The 27,389-nt window shown below is 41.8% G+C and overlaps 1 protein-coding gene across 1 annotated transcript in view; it reads left to right on the top strand.

Moving 5' to 3' along the window:
• Positions 1-27,389, top strand: part of Lmx1a (LIM homeobox transcription factor 1 alpha) — a 143,156-nt gene that overhangs the window by 785 nt on the left and 114,982 nt on the right. The window contains exon 2 of the mRNA XM_023564630.2: positions 1,652-1,838. Coding sequence (XP_023420398.1) covers positions 1,652-1,838 — 187 coding nt within the window. The remainder of the gene's footprint in view (positions 1-1,651; positions 1,839-27,389) is intronic.

The raw sequence follows: 27,389 nt of genomic DNA, 5'->3' as shown, positions 1-27,389 counted from the left end.
CCTTTCGCAGCTACAGCAAAGCAGCAGTGAGTCCTGGACTCAAAAGGGCGACACGCGCGTCGTCCCTCCGGAGCGCAGGCCGGGATTCTTGCTATCCGTGTCTCTTATGCCTCTCGGGCCTTTTCAAGTTTGGAGAAAGGATAATTTACTTACTTATGTATTTATTATCAATTTTTTTTAACCAAGAAGGATTTTTCCTTCTGTCGTTTAAACCTTTTTCCTCACCCCTCTGTCGACACCGCTAAAGCGAGATGCAGGCGGAAAACGAGGTATTTCGGCTGGTGAGACCATACCCAGAAAGAAATTCCACCCCGCTCGCAAACACTAACCTGGAAACTAAATCACGCACCGTGCACTCTCCTCTTTTAGCCTCCCTTCTGGGGAAATGGGCCCTTCGTCCAGTATCCAAAGAGGGCACTGGCCCCGCGATACCCAGCGCGCCCTGAGTTTTGCCTGGTGCCTTCCACAAGGCTTGCAACAGCTACCAATGCCGGGGTCGCGACCCAGGGCTACTGAGACCAGGCAGAAAGAAAAGATAATTTAAAAACTGAAACTCATCTGGTCTTTCCCCCTAGAATCTGTCCCCTTTCCCCAAAGCGACCGACACCTCTTACAAGCCGGGGCCCAGTTCCCAAGGGGGCGGGGGACAAAAAACAAACAAACAAAAACCATAAGCACAGCAGGAAAATGCCGGAAGGTCGGACCTTTAGGATACCTGGAGCTGGTGTCCTGGCAGGACAGGGCTTCTTCAGGTATTTGTAAAAAACGTCCCAACCAGAGCGGCGCGGGCGTTGTCTCCCAGGGGAAAATAAAGCACTCCCTCGCTGCAGACTAAAGGAATAAAATGGGCCAACGTGGGGGCTTTAGTTCGGAGATTCCCCGGAAGCGTTGGGTGGGGCTGGGGGGGTTTCACTTCACCAAGGCTGCTGGAAGCTCCTGACCTGCGCCATCCCGGCGCGGACCCTTCTTAGCGTCTCCGCGCTCCCCGCCCATTTTTCCTGTCGTCTATTTTGACATTTCTTAATTATGAAAAACCCATGTACAATCTGCATGCCAGTCAAGACTCAGCAGTTTGGGGTTCATTGGTTTGAACAATACGGGGTTTGTCCGAGACAAGCCGGTAATTTTTTTTTTTTCTGTACCCATGGGATGTTTTAGGAAGACATGAGAATTTTGCTTTCCTTTAAAAACAAACCAAAATCACCACCACAACAAAAAAGAATACCATGACGTTTGAACAAAAGAAAAAGCAAACAACTTGTTTTTGCTTACTCTGCTTCAAAAATAGTTAATAGATTAAAGCCGTAGTGAGTGATTTAATAATCACAACGTGGTAAATCTGGATGCACAAATTTATTCTGGATGCACTTCACAGGACGCGCACATTCTTGCGCGCGCCTAAGTGGGTGTGCTCGGAAATTAAAGGCTGCTTATTGATTGTCACACATCCCCTAGAATTTAAATCTTTCCACATATTCCGTTTTTTAGAAAACGCCACTTGGTTTGGCTTTTCCAGGTTTGGCTTGGCGGGTGCTGGGGACTTTCCGGGTTGGAGGGCAGGGGTGCGGAGCGGTCGCGAGCCGTCCGGCTGCGTCTGGCTGGGCGTGTGGGGGCCGAGCCGCTCACCCGCGAACGTCTGTTGCGGCTGCAGGCAGAGCGGTGAGTCCCAAGTCTGTCTGCGAGGGCTGTCAGCGGGTCATCTCGGACAGGTTTCTGCTGCGGCTCAACGACAGCTTCTGGCACGAGCAGTGCGTGCAGTGCGCCTCCTGCAAAGAGCCCCTGGAGACCACCTGCTTCTACCGGGACAAGAAGCTTTACTGCAAGTACGACTATGAGAAGTAAGTGCCGCGTCACCGCGGGGCACCCAGCGGGCTGGGAACTCGGGCCTCCCTCGTCCTCATCCTCTTCTGGAAGGTGGAAGAGGCACCCAGTCGCACGCCCAGACTCGTAGATCCCCCTTCACCGTCCTGTGCACCCCGTGGGGCCGCAGGGAACTGCGCCAGCGCGCACTATCTCAGCTGGAGGAGCCCGGCAGAACCGCGAGTGATGGCTCGGTTTCTGGTCTGTTCGCATAGATTTTAGTCGTCCTGACTCACCATTGCCAGAGGCCACTATCTGCGAGCCTCTGACCCCTTAAGCCACACCCGCCCCTTCTCCTTACTGGGTTGCCCCTTGCCTGTCGGCTGCGGTTACGGAATCACTGGTCCCACTGCATCTTTCCCAGGTGTCTGCACCGCCCTTGCACTAATGCTGGGCGCTGAGGCTGAAGCGCTCCCACGATCTCCAGGGTTTCTGCCCCTTGTGCTCGTTTTCGGCTTGCATTTGTTCCTCCCGCGTCTCTCTAGTCTTCGAGAGGAAGAGTCCTTAGGTCAGAAGTAGGGGCTGACCTGACGCCCATTCCTCCCTGATACTTCTCCCAAGTTCCTGTCCAACCATGCTTTCCACCACGCAGCGTGTCCAGTTTCCTCCTGTCCTCAAGAACGTTCTGGCGTGTTTTGAGGAGAACTGGGAGGCAGGTATTTAAGAAAGTGGGATACAAGGAAGCTAGAGCTCCATAATGTCTGAGAGAGGGAGCTCGAAGAATTTCCTTCTTCTCCCCCGGCATGGAGAAGCTAGCTTAGCGGAGGAAAAAGAGGGAACCACTTGTTCTTGCAAAAATTGATCATACATAGAGACATCTGCTTCGCAGGCCTTTGGAGGATTTGGAGGAAAGAAAAGTGGCTGAAACGGGGGTCTCTGGCTTTGTACATTCGGTCTGGAATCCGTTGGTTGTATGGGTGCGCGCGTGCGCGCGCAGGAGAATGCAGCATTTGTCACTCGTGAGTGAAAGGGACAGCACTTTATGAGGATAATCAAAGGAGGGTTAGCGTGCATGAGAAACAGTTCCCCTAATGTTATTAAGAACACACAATGAAAGGGGATGTACTGGAGAGGGCTCTGTAAGGAAAAGCATTGGGAAAGCGCAGAAAAATCTTCCTTCCCTTCTCCTTTGGACAGTGAGGCTTACTAAAAATCGACCAAGTGATTAGACCCAGTCACTACACAAAAAATGCTGCTACTCACTTGACTTTTGTTACAAAACTCTTGAATTTTATCCTCATGTGGAAGGAACACTGGGCATTTTTTGTTGCTGTTTTGAAAAAATAATAACTTTACATTTATACATATATATTCAATTTTGGATGAGCTGGATAATGAAGAAATATCCTGAAACAAAACCTCTTCATGACCACAGAGTGATCATTATGGTCACTATTTTTGAAAGAAGGGATGCCTGTCTCTGTTCTTGGTTGTTTAGGGCCACACTGTCTGAGTGAAAAGTGTGATTTCTTAGGTGATTAAGCAGATGTTGCCCGTACAGCTTCAAGGATCATCTTCTGATAAAGGTTGATTGCTCGCTTTTTGTCTCTTTTGCCTTTCATCTAAAGGTTTCAGTATTTTACGGACCCTCTCTTTATCTTTCTGCTTATAGACTCCTGAAATGTCTACATCTTTCAAGAAGTATTGGAGCTTAGGGAAGGATTTGGGTTGTGAATTTCTATTCTGTTTGTTAAAAAAAATTACGAATCAAAGAAGGCTTAAGGGTCAACACAGCTGTCTGGCCAGCCAAATCTTCTCTAAGGAAGTCAGGCTGTGTCAAGAGGGGAAGAAACAGTTGTTGTAAAGTACTTAACACAACAATGTCCCTCCCATGGCAGCCCTCTAGGTTTGGAGCGTTTGGTTTGGGCTTATTAGCCCAGGAGGGTCAGTTCTACCCTCACAGGGCTATTTCTGCAGAGAGAAAATTACTGGGATCAACTTGCCAGCTGTTGGCCTGAACCAAGAAGATTTTATAGAGGGGTGTGAGCTATGTTGTTCAGAGAGGTGTTGGTGGTACAATGGCGCTTTTTAATTTTGATTTTAAAATGTTTACTGAAATGTGAATGTCCAAAATTGACCTGCTTTTGCTCTTTAGCTCCTGGCACACTGTCGTTAGTAATCTGTGATCAGCTTATCAATTGCTTTTTACATTCAATTATTCCTTTCCTAAATTCTTTTTTTTACAACAATCCCCTATCCCAAACCCATTCTGCTTCCAACAAAACAGATTTTTAATCTACTTTATAGCCCTAGTGGTATTAGTCTGCATGGTTATTGGCTGTAGGAGAGAATGAAGAGATGATTTTTTTAAAATTAGGGTTAGGGCAAATTCCTTTATTCAAAAGCTTTCATCAAGCTACTACTGTATGTAAGGCACTAGGCTAGATTAGGAAAGAATAGTCAGAAAAAAAATCTCATAGTTTACCATCAGGAGGCCTGTAAGCTCAGTACTTTTTCCACGTATGTCTTGCTAACCATCAATGTTTCTTGAAAACCTCCTCCTCTTAAATTGTAGGCGTGGGTGTTGACCAGAATCCACTGGAAATGACCACATATTTATCTTCTGGAGGGATGTAACTCAATTTTAGAGATAGTCATGAAACAATTGCAGAGAGCATTTTTTTCCCCCTTCAATACATTAGTAAAAATAGGTTTGCCTTTTTGGATGGGTCTCTTAACATGTAGAAGCCAGAAAAGGTAAATGGAAAGGAAAATAGATGGGAGTTAAGTGACTGGACAATAATGATTATGGAATGCTTAATAAAAGGTGGAATAGCTGGGCAGCATTCTTGTCTAAAATTCATGAGATTTAACTGCTATTTCTGCACATTCAAAAGAAAAAATGTGTAACTGATGTGTCATGATATTAACAAAGTGGGTTTATTGCATTCTCACTTGTGTGTGCATTTCTGGCTGTGGAGCAATTTCCCATTTGAGTTATTAGCTGGATAACCATGGTGTCAGGCAGCCACTTAGAAAATAAAATTCCACGCTATCAACTAGCTGTAACACCTTCAGGACATCAGACACTTACATTTTTCTAATTAAAAAAAATTGAACTGACAGTGGCAGCTTGGACACACACAGCTCTTCAGTTGAAACTTTTGTGTGTCTTACTGTTTGTCTCACATATTTTGACACACTTAGGGATATCTTATCTTCTGATCTCAAAACAAATAAACATTTAAGGCCAATGCTTAGAATATTGATTTATGAACATCCAGAAATTCAGAAGTGGTGGACAACTTTTAGTGCTTATGATATAACAGAAGAAAAATAAACTCACCGGGTAGGTAAATTTAGGGCATGGATGGAGCTGTAGTCCATGACGTAACACATGCAGATGCTGTGGGTGTGGGTGTTTAGAAACTGGGTTTAATTACCTTCAGTGTTGCTGAAAGTTAGCAGACAGCCTGAATGTTTTCAAGCCCAGAAGACTTCTCTTTATGTGACTGTTGCTCCCTACTTAACGGGGTCCTCTGTGATCTGGGTAGTTTGGAGTTTTCTATGAATTTGGCCCAAGCAAATGCTGTAGTTGGACTTGAGTCTGAGACAGAGGAAACCACCGAATAACGGGGAATGTGGTAATACAATAGATAGCTAAAACTTCTGGAAGGGATCCCATATTTAAATCGAGTTTAAATTATTGTTTCATGTGTCTAGCAGCTTGGTGGGCCAGGCAGGGCCCTCTTCCCTCACATATGAAGTTTATCTTTATCCCTGGATTGTTCTGGGCATCTTAGGGGCAGCGTGGGACCATATTACTGTCATCAGGGCTGTTCTCACAACATCATAACTCCTCGTATGTCGGTGGATCTTGGGCCTTGGGTCATCTTTCCTCATAGGCCAGTGGATGTTTTCTTCCCTTTCATTTGGAGGAGACCAGTTTTCCAAAGAATTGGTCTGAAATAGAAGGAAGTGGGTATCACCCTTAGAGCTATCTTTGTGTCTTTCTTTGGACTCGTTGATTCGCAGCTCTGAGGCAAAAGCGATTTAGGTAATGTGCTCTATTAGGATCAGTAATGAACCAATTCTGCATTTTATCAAGGTCGTGTAGGAGGTGTGTGTGTATGTGTGTGTGTAAGGAGTCAGTTCAGTTTTATTGCTGTAACATTACTTGGAGATCAAAATTGGGCACGCAGTTACTCATAAAAGGAGCCCACAGATGAAATTAACAGAGGCGATTGTTAGAATTTTGCTCTACTTTATCTTTTGTTGGCCCTACTCCTGGCACAATAAAACTTAAGAAATACTAAAATCCAAATGCAGCAAGGTAATAAATTTATGTCTGCACTAAATTGCAGGGGCTTAGTTGAGAATGAGTGCAGTGCTCGGGCTGTGGCTGTTTAGGCAGGCAGACTTATCTTTTTTTTGGTTTGTTTTTCAAGTTTTAATTTTAGAGGTTGATTGGAAGCATTCACTGCTCAGAGGTGTTTTCTCTTTTTGTATGTTGGTCTCTGGGTAAGTCTTTTGCAGAACCTAAATCTTAAAAAATATGAAATAAAATTAGATAACAGAAATAGGTAACAATAGTAATCTGGGAATTAAAATGTGAGATATGAACTTCGCTTGTTAGAGAAGGCTTATGGGGTTCTTTTGATCCTTACATAAATGGAATATGTTACAGAGTTATTCATTTTTGCATAGTTCAGAATACTGGGACTTTTGTTATCTACCTGGCTAGAATGTAACTTGGGATATTTCTATTTCACTGCCAAGAACTATTTTGATATTTCATTATTTGTCTTTTTAGTTTCATTTTTACTTATATAGTTTGTATTCATCAAAAGACTAATTTCAGGGAGGTTTTTTTATTGTTGCTTTTTAAATTCTGAAATTTTGGTGATTATGAGTAAATACTGCTTCTCTACTGATCTGATTACTAAATCATCAGTGACGTATTTTTATAGCCAAAAAAATTATTTGGGCTGTAGTATTTAGAAGTGAGAAGACAGACCACACTTTAAAAGAGTCCTTATATTACTTACAATAAAGCTTCTTGGAGTAAATGTATATTGCAAAATGTGATCATTGGAGTTTATAAACTCAAAATAACCAATATTGAGTCGTGTCAACTTGGTTATTGAGTACAGTTGTACAGTGACAGAAAATGGATTATAGGAGCAAAAAGAGTTTCATCTCATCCACAGGAGAAGGATTTAAAAATAATTTCTGCCCTAACTATGAATCTTAGTTCCATTCCAATATTTCCTTCCTTCTTTCTTTCTTAAACTCGTGTGGACATGGAGTTTTAAAAAATTTTCTCTCACTTCTTCAGAGAGGGGTGATTAGAGGAGTCACTCTGGGGTGACATGAGGAGGGTTGGGGGACTGTGTGGGAAGGGCAGTGTCTCTCCAGCACTTTGCCCAGAAGCAGAAAGGTCCCCACACCACAGGAGAGGCTCAGGAGGACTGAGACCCATCCTCAACATGCTTGAGACCACCTCAGGAGCACGCTGTGCATTTTTTCCAGAGTATCTTATGGACAGTAGAACAGAACTGTTGCTAGTCGCCTTTCCAAACTTGGCTGGGGAAGTTGGTAATCTTAGGAACAAACTATAGCAGAGGTTCTGAAACAAATATCAGAGAGCACATAGAAAAGACACCCTTTGCTCCCTTGTGCCTTTTAGGACGGCCTGTTTTCTAGGATAGAGAAAGTGCTCCTCAGGATTTATGTTTTCCCTTAGTCTCTTTGCCGAGCATGCTATGGGGCATTTTCATCGACTTACCACAATTAGTATTAGTTATGTTGTCATTGACCAGTGTTGACTGCGGCTTTGTGTCTCTTTGTCATATCTTAAGTGAAACCTAGCTCACCATCTTGATGAAATAAAACAAACGTCTTCTAAATGTCAAATTGTTATTTTAGTAAAGCACCATGATTTGCTTGTATATTTTTAACTAAGATGAAATTAATAAAATCGCCACGGCCCTGGCATTAATTAGCAGGAGGATTAGAGCTATAGTGGCTAAAAAGGAGGCGTAAACACTGTAATCTAGCTACATGTTTGTTTTCACACTACTGAAAACAAATAAAATGAGACTTAGGCTAGGGATTAAGTTTCTCTTGGCACTAGCAGATGCAACTGGAATGCAGCAGAAACACTGAAGTATGAGAGAAGGTGGTGTGTAAAGAATAAAACAAAACCTATATCTGTTTCTTACCCTGTGGATGTATTTGGTCCTGTCACAAATAATTCATTTGTGTAGTTAAAAAAGGATTTTGAAAAACTACTTCTATATTTTCTTTCCTTCAATGGAGAAGAAGGCTACTGAGCCATCCACAAGGCTAGTCGTCTTGCTAGAATCTAATGTTAACTCCTGTGGTTCCCATTTATGACACTGTAATATCACGACAACTGAAAATACGAACTAGACCATGCTTTTCGTAGTCCGTACTGAAGTCATGTGAAAGAATCTGGTCCCTTCCAGCTTTTCAAGATTCCAGTTTGCAGATCCTATTTTTGGATAGCAGCAAATATGTCTGGCTTTCTGACTCAATAGGCCTCTGTGTTGTTATATTTGTGCTTTATCATTACTGTCAGATAACAGGTGAACCCTCAGAGCTATCTGGCCACTGTGGACTGGACTGTCCTCTCTGATCTTCCCAAGAAAGTCTGTCCATGTAAAAAATGCCATGTGCACTCAGCCTTGCTGGAAATGGGCCACATGCTGTATTTAGACCTCACATCCGGCCATGTCCCCTTCTGCCTCACCCTCTCTCACTATGCCCTGTGGAACTCTGTTAACTTGACCTTGTAAGCATGAAATGTTACTTCAACTCCATCTCATCTGTGGCCTTGCCTTTCCCCCTCAGCTGTCCTTTTGGACTATTTGGCCTCTCAGTTTTCTCACTTGGGGGAAACTAGTAAACTTTTAGATGTACAAAATAGCAGTCCTGACCCATGATATTCCAGTTACAGAGCGAGGTTCACCTAAATGATTGGTGAAGGTGTTATTCTCAGGTTTGCATGGTTCTGTGATCTTTACATTTTTTGGGTGACTGTTTCAAGGTCCCTGCAGACCTTTCTGGGTATGCTGGCACCTTAATGGCTCCTGGCTTATGTCCTGCCACTACAAAGTGGTAGGTTTGGGTGGGTCTTGTTGTTGGAGCTCTCAACAATAAATAAGGAGAAAAAGCCATTTCTGAGAAGCCTGGTTAGTGTTCTGATAGGGTGTAAATATACCATTCACTTTCACTCCTGTGTTGCTTCTCTGGATGTGGCATTTCCTCACTCTACGAGGACCCATCCTACGTCACTTGAGCACCTGATTCTGCTGCTACCTAAGAAGGCTTCCTGTCCTCTTTCAGTCTTTCAGTCTGCTTCCTGTCCTCATTTTGTCCCCGTTCCTTCAGTTTCAGCTGCCCTTCCTACACTCACAATTGGGTTGCCTCCTCTCTATCAAGCTTCAGGAGCTTTTAAAAGGATTTTTCAAAACAAAACAAAACAAAACAAAACACCCCCTCCTGAACTCCAGATTAGCTTCTTAAGCTCATTAAAGTTCCTTTAAATACCAAAATGTTGGACTCCTGGGGACTATTCCCCCAAACCATATTTTCATTCTTAACATTGTTGTCATTCACTGTGCAGCAGATTAAGGCCAGCTCCCTCTGGGCCTAGAAACAGTCCCCTCTCTCTCTGCAGGAGGGTCAGAATATGTCTTTGTTTGAGCACCAGGACAGCCTGAGCCTAGGTGGGAGTTGATGCCAGTTTGGCCTGGGGCCACCAGCTTCAGGGAGGAGACGAAGTTGATGTTTCTCCCCAGGAGGAGGCCCAGAGAAAGGAGCTGGTGGTTGTATGGGTATTTTGCAGTGGTCATTAGGTCCTATCCTAGTCACTGGAGAGAACTAGGAATGGACAAGTACTCTGATGCTCGGATTAAAGAGCTGTCCTTGTCCTAGAGAATCAGGATGGCTTTGGGAGCCCCTGAAACAGGACTCACATCAACTGTAGCGCCCCGTTTCATTGTATCCTGTGAGCATTCCTGGTCCATCGGAGTTTAGAGGTGGATTTTTGTAGTCACACCTGCCTTTGGCCTGCTTCTCCTTCATTTGTTCCAGCCAGCTTTCCAGAGCCTCCTTAATAGCCTCCCACCTCCTCTCTGCCTTTCAGGCTTCCTTCCCTGAAGTTGGCTCTAGGGGAGAGTTTTCTGGTTTTGACACTGGAACAAATCCTTTTTAACATAACCATCTAGAGTTTCCTCCCCTGCTGCTGGCTTCCCCTTCCCCTTTCTCCTCTTGCCCCTTCTCACATTGTGACGGGGATTCCTTTTGTGCATGTGTCCCCTGGTAGTGACAGCCACCATCTTCCCAGGACACATGCACAGCTCTTCAATGCCCTGAGGTACACTGAAGATTTGGAGGGGAAGAATATTCTTGGAGATTCTGTTTTGCCGCTTTTGGGCTGGAATTTGCTTGCTTCCTGCTAGGACTTTTTGTTTTTTTCTCGCTAGGACTCTGTGCACCCCAAATCCCTAAATTAAACTACCACACTATGGGATTTTCTAGCCCCAATTTTAGGATCTTAGTTCAGCTTTGCCTTCTTGCTTGTCTTGTGCTATAAACCCATCTTGTGACCTTTTATATTTCAAATTACTCTGTGCAGGCTGGAGCCTACTCTTAGCTAGCTGTCAACTAGACGATGTGATAACATAATTTGCATGTGATAATGTGCTATTTTTACTATTGGAAGAGTGTTCAGTCTAGAGAAGGGGTGTATTTTGGTAAAATTTTACAACCTGGAATGGACCAACAGTCAAGATGATTTTGGGCTGAATGCAAATAACATTTTATTTCCTGTTTCAGTGTCAGGCAGGCCATGATTATGGTGCATCATCTTCTGGGTTTTGTTTTCTTTGTGCTTTATTATTAGTTAGGACCTTCCATTTCAAAAGTCTACATCTATAGATGGAAGGGGTTGCATAGCTGAGCATGAATAGCTTGGGTACCATACCACTCTCTCCATTATTAAAAAAATAGTTCATATCACATGTGTCATTGTCAAAAGATGTTCAAACCACAATTTCCTCATCAGTATACAAGAGCAGAATATTAATGATCTCATAGGGTTATTGGATGAATTCAAGATGATGAACCCAAAAATTCTTTCAAAAAAATATGGAGTGCTTTATGGGATTAAACGCTATTGTTATTTTATGTACCTGAAATCTTGAATGTGTTCTTAGGAACTGTGTGCAGCAACTTGACATCATGTGTCAAGAGCGCAGACTCCGGCTGGTGGGTTTGGGATCAAATTCTTATGTGTAGCCCATCTACTGTATTCCTTTGGGTAAGGGTTTCACCAGCTTTGGGCCTGTTCCCTTTCTCTAAAATGTGAATGATAATAATGGTTTCAACCTCCTTGGGTCATTTTGGGTTCATCTTTGCAAAGCTTGCAGACCAATGCTTGGCTTATAGGAAATGTTATAGGAAGAGTTTTTTGTTAAGATATTTATTCTTTTCAATTTTCAAGGAAACTTCATGTATATTAGATAGAGATGAATTGTCACAACAGTTTTTGGAAGTTACCTGGTGAGACGTTTTACATTTATAGTTAAGGAAACTGAGGCATGGGGAGTTTAATAACTTGCCCAGTGTCATGTTATGGGTTAAGAGAGAAGCTGGGATTCTGTTCCCAACTGCTGACCACTGGTCCAGTGACCCTTCCACTAAGCCACACAGTCGGCTGCCTAAATTCTGGTGTTCATACCCCAGTGAGATCACAAGTCTCAGTTTGACCTGTTGAACCAGCTCTTAGAAAACAAGTCCCTACCTGCCAGATTCTTGAGCTTTCAGGTAACCTCCTAATGGGCAGCTGTTTATAGCATTCTGTGGTTTTTAAGGGAAGTTTTTAGGATTTGGGAATTGCCCAAGTGTTTGTGTGTGAAAGCTGAGGTGCATGCTTATCACTCATGTTTTTCAAACTTCTTACAAGTGCATCCCATCCTCTCCTCTCCTAAGGCATGTTGTCTGCATCGGTCTCTGTTGTTCATCTTACATAATCATTCTTCCCCAATAGAAGAAGGACAGATAGGCAGACAGCATCCTGTTTCCTTCTGTCCACCTCCTGGGGTTTCCTCTTAGTAACTGTTTTTCTGAGAGCCTGTCTGAACATTTGGCAAAAGAACTGTTAATATTAGGTCCAGAGCCTTCCAGGCATGGCTTCCGCTGGGACCAACAAGCAGCTGTCCATCTCCTCCTTCGATAACCTCTTTCCAAGTTTTATTCTCGAGTGGGTTGTGTTTCAAACAAGTCTAGGTCTCAGCTAGGAAAGATCTTGCTATGTCCACGTGAGGCTGATTTCCAGAACTGTTGACATCCCTCTTGTTTGTGGGTTGACGTTGGCCTGGCTGGATTGAAAAGCTAGTGTTCTTATATTGCATTATTTCTGCCACCTCAGAAGCTATTTGTTCTCTTATAATTGGTTCCAGTCAATTTTAGAGAGATAAAATGAACGTCTGAATTTAATCTTGGTAAACGAGAATTTAATGAAACTAAAGATTTCAGGCAAAACACTAGCAATGTACTTTTCCTAGTTTTATGTGGATTTCTCAAATTTAAGATAAAATGACTCATAAACAATTGTCTCATTAATTAAGTCATCTAGTCACTTAATTATTAATTAGACTATTAGATTCATATATGTGTCAGGTATTTAGAAATGAATGAAAGAAAACACTGACACATTAATGATCTAGCAGAGATTATTCTGTGATATAAACTAAACAGATGCCTTAAAAAAGCATAAACTTGTTTTAAGAGCACTATGGTCAGAGAGCAGAAAATCAGTTTATCTGATCCCTTGGTTCTATATTACTATGTGCTATTCATCATCTCCATAGTTCTTGTCACAATTTGAAATATCTCTACATAGGCATTTATAGATAAAGTTTTCTTCTTTGTGTTACTAGATTATAGGCCCTGTGAGGGAAGGCACTCTCAGGTGTGGTTTTGATTTTAGCACCTTATGTTCAGTGTCTTGCATAGTGCTTAAAAGATAAGAGGCATTTGACAAAGCATGGATTAGTTAACCAGCAAGTTTCTGGGAATTGTTGAAGAAGTGACATATTAACTAGCTCTTGGAGAATGCATGGGATTGTAGAAAAGGGGAGAAGATAGAGAATTCTAAGTAGAGAATGAAGCATGCCTAAATGGAAGGAGTCCTGAAAAGGAAGCCTGTTGGTCCCTGTGGTCACTAAGCTGTGCAAATGGAGGTGGCCAGTGTGTCTGGTGCATTAGGTGTAGAACTATCTGTGGACAGGGAAATAGTGCCAAATAGTGAGGAGCACATGTACCAAGTGAAGGACTGTCCACGTCATCCTGTGGTTAGCAGGCACCCAGTAGTGATTTCTCAGCAGCGGGATGGAGTGGCCATTATTTTCCAGAAAAGTGATTCTGGTGTCCAAGCTGGGGTACTAGTAGGAACCTGCGTAGAGGCTGGGTGAACCAGTTGGACAGTTGTTGCTATAAATCGTAAGAGAGAATATGGATGTGAATAAAGGTGGAGGCATTGGGAGTAGACAGAATAAACATGATCTAGAAGACATTCCTGATGCAGGATGAAGTGAACTTCATGGTTATTAACTGAGGAAAGAGATGATAGAGGGGAAAGGTCTGATGATGAGCCAGAAAGAATGAGGTGACCATTTCACCTGATGCGGGGAACTGAGGGAGTAGAACAGGAGTTTGTGACAGACAGAGCTGGGTAATGATAACAACTGTGAACTTGCTAAGTTACTGGTGAGATGTTCTGGTGGAGATGACCAGTGCGGAGCTGTGAAACCAGCCTAGACACAAATATTTGGAACACATTATCATATAAGTATAGGAAGAGGAGAATTCCTAAGGGGATACCATGTAGATTAAGCAGATGGAGATTTGGGAAGTCCTAGCTGTCAGGGAGACATTGGGGAATCTGCAATAGACTGGCAGAAGTGGGAAGCAGCACGAAGGGAGTCAGGTAGTGGAAAATGGGACCATGATGGGGAATGACCAATGATGGAGAACTAGGACTGTCTCTTTGCCCTTGAAATTGGCAGTTAGCTATTACAAAGACAAGTTTTCCTGGAGTCATGGGATGGAGGACAGACCAGCATTTTGTAGATTGCATAGTAAAAAGTTCAGTAGGTATAAGGAGTGAGGCCAACACTTAAGATAATAGAGAAAGGTGGATGGGAGAACAAAAGATAGTACTTAGGGAAGAGACGGAACAAAGGGAAGATGTTTAAGTATAGGGTAGTATGAGTCTATCTAATGGTTGTCTTAGTCTTTTTTGTATCACTTTTTCTCATTAGACATAATTCCTGACACTCATGACTTAAAGGAAGAGAGATGTATTTTGGCTCACAGTTGCACAGTCAGCTGGCATCAAGGCAGAACAGTATGGCAGAGAAGCATAGTGAGCAAAAGCTGCTCGTGTGATGGTAGCCAGAAAGCAGGGAGCTGAACACAGTCTGAGAAGTGGGCTAAGCCCTTCTAGATTACATCTCTAGTGCCTCACCTCTTTTGACCAGACCCACCTCCCAGTAGCAAGTCAGCTATATGGCCCCCTTGATTCATTCATCTTTTAAAATTCCCACTGAACAGTACATGAGACTTTGGGGCACACTCTTGATCCAAATCATAATGATGGCTAAGGTGAATTTATTTGGGGAAGAGAGAGACTGAAGATCTACCAGAGACACAGACATCCTTCTGATAGGGGAGATTCCTGGAAAAGGGTCATGGACACATCAGGGCACGGGTTCTGCTCCTGTTGTGTTCTTTCTCAACCATTCAACCCCTCTATTCTTTTGTGTATTTCCCTGTACCTTAGCTGGAACCAGTCATTACTGGACAGAACTGGCAGAGGTGGATTTGCTTTCCTTCAGATCATCTTCTAAGGTTGCCAGAGACATTTTCCACAGATGTCCATGGACGTGGGGATAGCGGAGTGAGGAACAGCCCATTGCCTCCTTTTCCAACAGAAGTCTTAGTGTAGACCTCACTGGTCTCCTTCTTGTTTCTGCTCATAATCCATGTAGAGCTTATTTGGCCACAGTGTGGTCCAGCAGGTACTACCTTGCTCCCAGTTATGAAGGAAAAGTCTTACAGGCTAGTTGTGCTTGGCAAAGAAACATCCAATGCTTCTCAGTTGAAGAGCTCTTGCTTTCTGTGATCCTTAGGAGAACTCTCACCCAAAGGGAGTTCAGGGTGTGGACAACATTCTCCTTGTTGCACACACCTTGGTACCTTGTTCAGTTTTGCACTGTTGTCTACTTGGAGTCTTAGTTTGTTTCAATAACACCTGAGACTGGGAACTTTTTATAAAGAAAGATTTTTTTAGCTTACAGAGTTTTGGAAGCTGGAAGATGGAGATCAAGTGGCCCCATCTGTGCAAGCTCTGTGGAAGTCCTCATGGTGGTTGATATCGCAATGGTGGGACATATGCAGAAGAGGTCACATAGTGGGACAAGAAGCTAGAAAGAGTCCTCCTAAGGGCAGCGCCCCCAGGGCCTTAATTATTTCCACTAGGTGTTGCCTCCTAAAGGTTCCACCATTTCTCAGCATCATTACACTGAAGATCAGGCTTCTAGCACATAATCCTTTGGGGGATACCCCAAAACCATAGCAATTGGTTCCTGTGCTCACTCCCTAAGATTGGAGGCAAAAGTGACCAAGTTGAAAACATTACGTTTTCAGAATCCTTGACATTTAATCCTGTTTTTTCATCTTTGCTTTGGCTAGGTGGGCTGGAGCAAATCACTTAATCTCTTTGAGATGATCCCATTTACCACAGTGCTTTTACCTTGAGCTCTCAGAGGTGTGGGATCTGGTCCTGAAATCTCTACTGTGGGAAGTGGTGGAATTTTTTCGTTTTGATAGGTTCTGGGAGCATGATACACAATTGGGTGGGAATCCTTCTTCAGATCTAGGGCTGTCAAATCATGACCCCAATAAAGTGAAGGAGTGCAGGTCATAAGGGCTAGGTCTCTTAGCTGAGGAGAGAATTACACTGAACTTCACATTGCCCAGGAAGCTGAGTATGCTTCAATGGTTGTGCCTCTATGGCCAGTAAATTCAGTGGAAAATATATTAGTGATGGGTTATTTGATATCAGAGACATCCAGCTGATTCGTGGAATGAATTTTTCTACTTGTCAACTGGTTGTTAGGGCTTACTTTAGACTGAGCTCAGTAGTGCTAGAAGGGAGACTTAGGCAGAGAACTGTAATACAAATTGCAATGCTTAATGATGTATTATTTTTCAATTTCCCTGTTGACAGTTAAAGAGCAAGGGCCAAATGGAATGCACTCTTTTAAATGGCGGCATGGACACAGTGGGATTGTTGGAAAGCCATTAGTAGCCAAACCTAGTTAATATCAGCTCAGGTAAATGCCCTTCATCACTGGTCTGTTTCCCCAACTCAATTATTAAAGGATTAAAGGACTTTCCCAATGAGCTCCCTTAAAAATTTAATGATGTGCAGCATTGCAGAAGTCGTACTATTATGGTGAAGTGATTTTAGCTTTGCCTTGACATTGCTAGTTAATCAGGGAGGAAAGAAAGTTCCAAAGCTCACATTACCTGTAATACAGGAAGACTCACCATCAATAAAGTCACATACTGGGAATCCAGGGAGCTCATGTTCCTGACTTTACTAGATTGTGCTAATTTCTGGGGACAAGATGGAGAGAGAGAGAGAGTATGTCCTGCTTATGGTCTTCCAGTCAGTGTGGCATCCATTCCAATAGCACCTATTTATTCTTAGAAATGAATAGAGATTTTAGGAGAAGCTTATGAAAAGAAGTATGTACCGTCTTGGTTTGATGTTGTCATGGTGCCTAAAACAGCCGGTTAATCCTCATAGTCATTTGCAGCCTTCTTGACATGCAGCATGTGCTTGGAGCCATCCTTTGATTGCATGCATGAACATGCACGCACACACACACACACACACACACACACACACACACACAGCACCTGCTCTCTCCCGGTGTATGTGAACTTACTCATGTGTGGGATGAGTGGATAAAGTCTGCAGTACCACCTGGGACTAGGGAAGTACGCCGACTCCCTTCGTTTCTGTGAGGACCCAACCTGCATCTTTAGACTCACCAACACCAACGAACAAGTAACTGGGATGGTCAGTCACAAGCAAGCTTAAAACTCAAGGACGTGAGTACACAGAGTGCCTATGAAAGGCATGTCTGTGGTAGCAGTCCAGCAAAGGGTGAGGATTCCAGGGTACAGTGGCTGTCCCTTTCCAGACTGGTGGCATCTATCATATCATGGTTCTGTGGTAAGAGATGGTATACCTCACTGACTGCCTTGGTGTAAATCTTAGGTTTCAAGCATAATTTCTAGTTTTAAAACTCTCTTTGGTACAGGACAGCAATGGTGAACCTTTTAGAGACCAATGCCAAACTATAACCCAAGAGCCTCTGCCTGTGGAAGGGTGATTGCTGGAGGGAACAGGGGGCAGCAAGGTTTTTTCTTTTAAAATGTAGGGAAGGTTGTATTCTTATCAGCTGGCATTTGATTCCTTAAACACTTCCTCAGCAGCCAAAGAGGGAGGAGAAACTATGAGGACTCAAGTGAAAAGTCCAGCAGCGCTGATATTTGGGGCTTGTCTGGAAAAGAAATTTTTAAACTTGAGTTTTGCTTTATGATGGCCATTAATAATCTATAAAATTATTGAGAGAGAGACACATACACACACAGAGACAGAGACAGACGGAGAAACAGAGGAGAGAGAGAGACAGAGACAGAGAAAGAGAGAGAGGGAGGGAGAGATACAGAGACAGACAGAGATAGAGAGGGAGAGAGAGGCAGAGACAGAGACAGAGAGAGACAGAGAGGAGAGAGAGAGACAGAGAAAGAGGGAAAGAAGTAGAGACAGAGACAGACAGAGATAAAGAGGGGAGAGAAAGACAGGGGAGAGAGAGAGAGACAGAAACAGAGATAGAGACAGAGAGGGGAGAGAGAGACAGACAGACAGAGACAGACAGAGAAGGGAGACAGACAGACAGAGAGAGTTTCTAGGGCAGAGGGTTCATAGATTTTATCAGATCCTGGAGTTGCTTGTGATCTTCCAGTGATTAAGAGTTAGTGATCTGGATACAGGGAATATATTAAATATTAAGGACATTTTCCCCATGGAGATAATATTATATGAATGGAAGGTGAGAAGACACACAGACAGGCTCTCCTCTTCTCTAAGATATGGGTTCAAATCCCATCCCTGATAACGTCTGAGAACTGTCTTCTTTTTCTGTTCTAAAAGGTGGGATGGATTTCTTTCCATGTTGTAGAGATTGATTGTAGAGGGTCTGTGGTTATAAAACATCCACTAAAGATACTCAATAGATGGGAGCTAATTGTGCTAATAATTTACTCCCTGGTTTAGCAATGCCAGCCAATTGTGGAGTGTGCCCATATGAGTAATTTCTGTCTCCTCCCACTAGTTTGTTTCTTTCATTACCTTTAAATGCCAACATTACTTTTATAAGGACTCTCAGTGGATACACCTAATATTTTGAAAGGATATAGAAGCAGATACATTGCCTTGCAAGTAAAAACACACAATTGTATTCCAGAAAAGAAAAAAAAAAAAAAAACAGCAAAAAGTAAAGAGTAAGAAATGCATGATGTGAGAAACAGGAATTTTAAAACAGGTGAAATCTACTTAATGTTGTTGTATAAACTGACTGGTAAACTGCAACTGTGCATATCCAGTGTTTATCTGTTGCTTTAATCCAAAAATGAAAGATAATTAGCAACTTTTTAAAGTGGGATTTGTTTACCCTTCTTTGATAATTGTGATCCCTTGTTGGTAAGACAAGGCCTGAGTTCTGCAGACTTCATTACAGACATCAGGGAGAAATAATGCTCTTGAAGCACCCAGACACATATGAACTTTCTAGATTTTATCATTAATGGAATAGGGTTCGTGGTTGATGGAATGTTGGAATGTATAGTTAATGACCAGACTTACTAACTTGCTGATTATGCTTCACAAACAAAACCACTGAGGAGTCTTAACCTTCATCTGTTTGCTAAAATAACTAATTTAGAGACTGGACCTATGCACCAATTTTTAAATGTTACTATAACATTCATTAATTTCTGCATAGATTGTATGAATATTTATGCTTGCATAAGAGAGCTCAACTCTTTATATTTGTATTTCTGAAATCACCTGCAGTTTCTCTCAATGCTTCTAAGGCTCGCTTTGAAGGCACCTTTTGCAATTGTGAGCAATCAGCATTGAAAACCCAAAAGGGGGAAAGACTGTATTTTTAAGCAATTGATGTAAATCATTCCTAATTTACCGCCCATTTTCTGCCTTCCTATTTTAGAACCTAAACTAAGTTACATTTAGAAGATTTTCCTCCAACTTGGAACTTACAGTAAAACTTCTACTAATAAAAAGAGTGCTGTATCACTGACAAAGTAAAACAAAATTCATGACTGTGGGAAGAAATGCCTACCCAGGTATACCCCAGAATGGGAATTAGCTTTTTGGCCAGCCTAGGAGGGAGACTCTGGACCTCCTGGGGCTGTCGAATGTGCCTGTGCTCCTCAGCAGTCCAAGAGGGTAGCCCAGGGCTTCTGGGGGGAGACTTGGATCCCAAGCTGCAGCATAACTGAGACTTTCTGGGTACAAAGAAGAGCACACTTCTTTTCTGCTCCTCTCATGGCTAAGACTGGCACTTAACTTAAGTGCCACACACAGTATTTAGCTATCTGTGCAGTATGAAAAGGACTTAAGTACCATGCACAGTGCTTAGCTATCTCCATAATGAGTCATGTGACTAGGTCTGTTCAGTCTTGAAATAATGGTAGGGTGCTTGGTAGTCAGACCTGGGTTCGAATACCAGACTTCTTAATTAGTTACATGACCTGTGACGGGTTGTGTGATGTCTCTGTGCTTCAGTTCACATTTACCAAATAAACACAACCATAGAGTTAGGAAAATGTATTATCAAACTCATAGGAATGTTGTAAGTTTTTTTTTTTTTGAACCAGGGATCGAACTCATGACCTTGCACTCACCAGGTGGGTGCTTGTGCCACTGAGCTAAATCCCCAACCCTAATGTTGTGAGTTTCAAATAAGATAATGAATATAAATGACATAGAACAGTAAATGTTAACTCTCCTCCTTATTATTTTCATTATTATAGAGTTTAAGATAATTGTGATGGTAGTAATTGGAGTTTTCTTCATTGTTCATTTTTCTTGGGCTTTTTCAATTTAACTATGACTTGGTAAGTCAGCTTATTAGCAGTCCATTGTTTGTTTTGTCCTGTGGCTTATGTTTCAGTCTTGTAAATGATTCAGGTTCATTCATGCTGGATTTGGTTATGGTATCATTTTGTGCATCTGGGCTTTGTGTGAGTCTGTCGTTGATCAACTGTTACTTTACTCTTCCCTGTATTTTAGCTGATCATTGTGCTTAAATTTACTTACCTTGAATTTATTCACCTCTATAAGGGAGACACTAATGACTTTCTGTCATGGGTATCTGTCAAATGATACATTCTGTATAAAGGTCATTCTAAAACCATAAAAAGCCATACATTTATGTGGTCTTAGAAGTGTGGAGAAAAAACTTAGTGTAATTGCTTCCCTCAGGAACAAGACTATTGAGTCCAAAAACATCATCGCTCTTAGTAGGATTGGTGTTTTCATCATGTGTGTGCAAGTGTGCACATGGGTGTACATTTGAACAATAGTCCCTGGGTTCAAGAGCTATGAGATTTTTGTTGCAGGGTGAATGTATATAAAAATGAAATGAGCAGGGAAGAAATTACTATATTATTTAAAAGAAGAACTATATAGAATATCTAGCAAGTGCCATGGGAAATTTTAAATTTTTGAATTAAAATATTTTAAGGAAAATTTAAATTTTAAATTAAAATAAGTTTAAAAGGAAGAAATTAACTAGGCATGGTGGTGCACGCCTGTTATTGGACAAGGGGTCACATGTTCAAGCTCAGCTTGGGCAACTCTGCAACTTAGTGAGATCTTATCTCAAAAAAAAAAAAAAATCAAAAAAAGGACTGAAGATGTAGCTCAGTATGAAGTCCCTGGGTTCAGTGACCAGTTCTGAAAAAAGAGTTAAAAACAGCATAAGAGATTAATATACCTGGAATTTGAAGGAGCATCATCAAGAGAAAGGTGGACCTGAGCAGAGGCTTAACGAATCAGGATTAAATATAGAAAACAGGGGCGGGATGCAGTCCAGGCACTGAGGACAAGACTAGAGGGTCTAAGAAACAGACCCTTTATGATGTAAGCATCACCACCATTTCATTGGAGATGAGAGAAGTGAGTCTCAAGGAGGCTAAGTGACAGTCGTGTCTCCTGGTTTCTGAGTGGCGAGTGCAAAGTCGGGCCAGGCTTTCTAACGGCAAGGCAAGTGCTCTTTGAAAAAGAATCATGGTTGTGGTATCTGTGAGGCAAAGCCCCAGAGATGCTGTCTGCTCTAATCGCTAGGCTGTGTGGAAGGGTCATGCCGATCCCTTCCAGAAATGTTTTTAAAGTCAAGCAGTTCTGAGAGAGTAGTGTTTCTGATAGGTAGGTTTAAGTCATTCTTAAGAATAAGCGAAGTGATTTTTTCTTCTGGACATAATTACTCCCAGTACTTCATCTGATTTTTTGACAGAGCGAATGCTTGTTGAGAAATGAAACAAGCAATGATGGTTGTGTGTTTGGTAAATTATCCTTTTCACCTTTTCTCATGAGTTTAGGCACATATAAATTTGACCATTAATTACTGTATTCTGATATAAAATATTTAAATCCAAGATATATTCATGCATATACTCATATAATGTGAAATCATTGTATTTTAGAGATGGTTGGTACTTTGTAGATTTTGTATAGTATAGTAATTAAAATGGGAAGAGACTACTTACTTGTAATATTTAGTTTTTAAAGTTTATCTCCTATAGACAGTATGTAGCTGAATCTGACTTTTTAAATCTATTGCAAAAACCTCTATGTTTTAATTCAAGTGTCTGCTCCATTAACATTTAATGTAATTGTTGGTATAGCTGTATTTAAGTCTACCATTTTGCTATTTGTTTTCTATTTTGCATTCTGTTTGTTCTGTATTTCTCCTTTTGGGTTGTCTTTTGATTGATGGATTTTTGAAAAGAATTTCATTTTAAGTTAGTTATTATCTTTTTCACTATTTTTTTTTACTTAAGATTAACAAGACACAGAAAAGAAAAACAAAAAAGCAATACAGACAAACAACAATAAACCACGTACAATAACAGTATAGGTTTATAAAACAAGATGATAGGAATTTGACAATGGTTGTAATATTGCATATTATTATCTTCAAGAGGGTTGCTTAGATTAACAGATATAGACATACGAAATTGACCTAAACATATGAATATTAACTGTTCTTTTCCAATAACTAATACAATTAGTGGTATAGTCAGTTTAGCTATCATATATGTATATATATACACACACACAGAAATTTATGTCTTTTTCCTTTTCTTGTGCTGCTTTTCTTCTTTCCTTTATTTCAATTACTTTTCCTTTTTGAACAGTTTCTTACCCTTACACAGTATTCACTGTAGAGTTTGTAACATATATTATTTTTCAGTTTCTTATACTAGGCAGACAATATGGTATTTACACATGTGAATTTGATTTATTTCACTTATGAGTATGGTCTCAAGGCATGTTCATTTACTTATGAAAGTCTTAATGCAATCTTTCTTTATAGCTGAGTAGTACTCCATTGTATAAAAATATCACATCTTTTTTATCCATTCTTTGATTGATGGGTACTTGGGCTGTTTCCAAGATCTGTTTATTACAAATTGTGCTGCTATAACCATGGGTGCACATATATCACTGTGGGATGATGTTTTTAGTTCTTCTGGGAAAATGCCCAGAAGTGGGATAACTGGGTCAGAGAGAATCTCTAATCCTAGTTTTTTAAGGAACCTCCACACTGATTTCCACAGTGGTTGCTCCAGTATCTTTTTGACTATTCTTGTTACTGTTATTAAATTATTTTTAGTAGTTGTTCCCAGGATACAATATAAAATATATAATACAATATATAATCTACAATATATAATCTTACAATATATAATCTTACCCATAATATGAAAGACTTCAGAACTATATGCAACGAATTACTCTTTGCCTCAGTTCTTTTTGCTATTTTTTCCATATTTTCCTTGCTGTGTTCTTCAGAATGGATTGTTTGCACTGATGTATCTGTGAGTTCATCATCACTTTTGCTGTCTCTGGTGTACTGTGAAGTTAATATGGTAGATTTTTTATTCCTGATACTGTATTTTTTTTGTTCAAGAGTTGTGCTGCTTAATAAAGTAGCCACAAGCAACATTTGGCCATTTATATCTAAATTAATTAAAATTGAATAAAATGAAATGTCCAAATTCTTGATTGAGCCAGCACACTGCAAATACTCAGTGATCACATCTAACTATTGGCATTGAAATGCAGGAAAGGTACAAAAGCAAAAGTATAAAAGGAATTTCATTGCAGAATGTTTTATTGGGAATTAGGGGTGCACCTAGCAATCTGAGGCCCTGGGTTCAATCTTTAGCATTTCAAATAGCAGAAACAAAACAACCAAAAAATTGTATTGGATAGTGCCATTACAGAATTTATACTTGATTCTTTTTTATGGTTTGTATTTCTCTGATGGCATTTTCTGTTTTTTCCCTTCTATTAAATGTATTTTTTAAATGTCCTTGAGCAGGGTTATAATAGGTGCCTTAAAATCCTTGTCAGCTAATCCCAACAACTAGGTCATTTTGAAGTTGACCTCTGTTGATTGTCTTCTCTTGAGTATGGCTTATGTTAATGCTTTTAGGTTGTATCCTGGACACGGTACATTATAGATAACCTGAATTCTTATTCTGCGGCAGTGAGTGCTTGAATCTTTCTTTTAAAGATTTCCAGTAGTCAGTCAACTTGACTGACCTCAAACTGCATGCTCTCCCTCCCCTGGGGGGGCATAGCCAGACTCTCAGTTCTGTTCTTTGGCCCTTAATCAGGTTGCCTACAGTCCACTCAGCATGTGTGCCATTCAGGGTATCAGGAGATTTGGGCAAAGTTTATGTATGGAGTGTGGGGCTCCTCTCTGGGTCTTTCCAGGTTTCTTCTCTCACGTTGTGGCTGCTGTGTGATTATCCCACATTCTGCTCTCTGCTTCTTGTAGTCAGTAAGCCTAGATTTTTCCATCTAAATAGTCACAATGTATGACTAAAAGTCGTAAAGATGGAAAATCACCACGTTCCAGTCTCTCCTTCCACATGGTGACTGGCCTCAATATCTGCTTGTCTTTGGTCCAATATCTTCACACAGTTGTTTTCCATATTTTATCCAGAGTTTGTAGTCAATATGGTGGAAAATTGGTCTTTTGGGAGCTACCCAGCCATTGCCAGAAGAACTATGTTTTTGACTTTGGCTCAGCAACTTACTATGTGGCTGATGTCTTATACTTAGTTTCTTTGCCTATAAAATGGGAAAAATGCCTAGCTTATTAGGTTGTTGGGAGGATGAAACAAGTGCATTTATGTAAACAACTTAAAGCTGTTTCTGGCATAATGTAATTCCTCCATTTTAGCTGCTGTTAATGTTACCATAAGTTCAGTCTTCTCAATTTGCATATATGGAAGTTATCAGAATCCTGGTCCCAACTGGGCCACATAGTCACTCCATACATACATGCAAGAAACATGTCAGTGTTAGAGATAGGCCCACCAAAGACATTGTGGTTTTATGTATTATTAACCTACAAGTTATTTTATATTTCCATGGGTTTTAAATTTCGTTTTGAAGACAGACTGATAGATATTACTGTAACAATGGCCTTTTTTTTTTTTGGTCTTTTTCGTTTTTACCGGTACCGGGGATCGAACTCATGACTGCTTGCTTGCAAGGCAGGCACTTATGCCGCTGAGCTAATTCCCCAGCCCCAACAATTGCCTTTTTGTCAGGCTCCACCAAATCTTTGTTTTCATTCATCAGCCTCATTAAAGGCTTCTTTTAGAGGATGACTGTTAAAAACACTTGTCTTGTATATGGTCATTTCTTCCCTCAGCCACATTGTTCTGTTGTCTTTTCCATTTCCAGTTTAGTGAGGATTTGGGACTTGCTCCTTTTTAGTCTCTGTGGGAACTGGCCATCCCAGGCCCAGTCATGCTGTTGCTGGTTGCTGAAGGGCCTTTTGGGTTGCTGATGTGTATTAGGTGTAGAGAGACTCAGTCTTGGTTGGTGATTGCACTAGTCATAACAACTTGGTAAGGAAAGGAGCTTGCTCTAGCTTGCTGAAGGTTCTAGACCATGATACCAGCTTCTGCATAGCTCTGATGAGGACCTTGAGGTAGAGGGCGTCATCATGGCAGAAGCGTGTGGGAGAGTGAGGGATCATGTGCTAAGACAGGAAGCCAGTGGGATTCAGGAGTATGATTGGCTCTTTTTATTGTAGGAACTAAGACAGGTCCCAGGAGAACTACACTGAAGCCTTCCCAGGGCTGCACGCCCAGTGACCTAATTGCCTTCACTAAGCTCCATCTCTCAAAGATTCCACCATTTTGACCATTGGTTCCGCCATCTTGAAATCCTTCCACACTGGGAACTAAGCTTCTAGAACATGAACCCTTGGAGTAAAAATCATGTCCAGACTGTAGCAAAGCTCAAAACAATATTTCAGTTCTTTGCACAACTCTTCTGCATGGGAGACCCTGGTGATCCTCAAGGATGGGCTGGCTCTCTCCCACCATGAGGTAGTGTTCCTTGATGCAAATTGGTGCACTCATGAACATCTTTTTGTATTTTGAGGTTTATGCCCCAAAGAGAAAATAGCTTCTTTCCTGATAGTTGCTCCATGAGCCGGAAGCTATATTGTTACATGTGAAATAACATCTTGGAATAACATGGAGACCCAAAACATTGAAGGCATGGACCATGCATTTCCCTTTTGTTGTTCAGGAGGAAACCTAGAGCTCACTGGGGAATCAAGAGTTGCCTCCTATTTTACTCTATTGTTTCTTTATGAATATGACTTAAACTAGATGTGTGGTTGCTTTTTCCTTGCACCTCATTCACACTTGCTCTTTTGCCAGCAGGCCTCAGTGCTCCTGGGCACTGGTGCACAAGCTGCAAAGGCAGCTGCACTGGGGGAATCACCTGTCTCCATCTTTGCCAGGTCTCTGGTCCAGTACCAGGACAGACTTACCAGAAGATAGGAGCGCTACAAATGCATAATGGGACCTTGCTTCCCAGACCTGTGGGGCTTAATCCAGCCACATTGGGGACCTGCTTGTTAACTTTTCCTGCTGGGACACAGTCCTCATGCCCAGGGACAAAATGAGAAGCGCTGACATCTCTCTGTGTCTGGCCTCTGTCACAGCCTGACAGGTTGTTGATGTGACAGGAGCTGGATGAGCGAACACTCCATCTCCAGCACTGATCACAGAGCAGGCACCTGGCCTGTGAGCCACTGATCAGAATATAGAGGCTCCTGTGGGAAGCAATGAAAGAGACAGCTACTGTAGGGCACTGCTTGGTGTTTTGTGAGTTTTTCTTTTCCCCAGTGTGGGTCTTATGCTTTCCTCTTTTATTTTCATCACTCTTCCCTATTTCCCTAATCTCAAGCAAAGAGAAAGAATCAAGCATATAATCTCCTGGTTTCTATATGAGGTGGAAATATTTTTCCATTAATTCTTGTTGGAGGCTTGTAAGTAGAAGCTGAGGCAGGGGCAGCTTTGGCCTCCCCCTACCTCTGAGAATTCCCTGGTAAAGGGCTCTTGGTGAGAAGGATTTACAGCCGAGACAATGCAGCTTTCACAGTGTTTAATTACACTTGACTCCTGAAGCCTCCTGCTGACAGTAGTACCTTGTTGAAAAGGGACTGGATTTGGGCTGAGAGAAGGTGGGAGGTGCTCTCTTCCCAGCTGGGTGCTATGTCCAGATCCCAGTGGCTCCTGCAGTCCAGCCACAGTTTCTCTTCCAAGCGATGAGGCTGTTAAAAGGGAGCCTGTCAGTGTGGAAGCTGATTCCTGAACCTGTGTGTCCAGAGTGACAGAGAAGTGGTTGTCCTTTTCTGGTGGGCCCTGGGTTCAATTTCAGGACTCAGCAGCAACCTCACCCTGGCCTTGTGGTGGTTCTGCATACCCAGTGGACCAACAGTGTACTTCAGTGACTCTTTGTCAAGATCAGGATGACCAAAGCTTATTCTGGGGCAGTAGTTCCTTGTTTTGGGACTATGCTTGCTTCTGGACAATGTGCAAAAGTACAAAGAAAATATTAGCACATTTCTTCTGTTCTTGGAGTAGTACTTCTTTTTCTGCCGTGTGGTCTTTTCCCACAGTCCTCTCCTTACCTCTCTTTTGCCCAACTTCTCCCAACCAGTGAGCTCCTGCACTTTCAGTTTCAGCTGGCAGTCCTAGGAGAGTCACCTCTAGACCAAGCCTATCTCTAGCCTGGTCTCTAGATTCCTGTTTTTAGTTGTCTGTTGAGACATGAAGGTCATTGATTT

The sequence above is a fragment of the Cavia porcellus genome, unplaced genomic scaffold (genome assembly GCF_034190915.1).
Source record: "Cavia porcellus strain 051 isolate PalLab524CR breed Dunkin Hartley unplaced genomic scaffold, mCavPor4.1 scaffold_7, whole genome shotgun sequence".
Taxonomy (NCBI): Eukaryota; Metazoa; Chordata; class Mammalia; order Rodentia; family Caviidae; genus Cavia; species Cavia porcellus.
The sequence above is the reverse complement of the archived record's forward strand: the minus strand, read 5'-3'. Positions and strand labels throughout refer to the sequence as shown.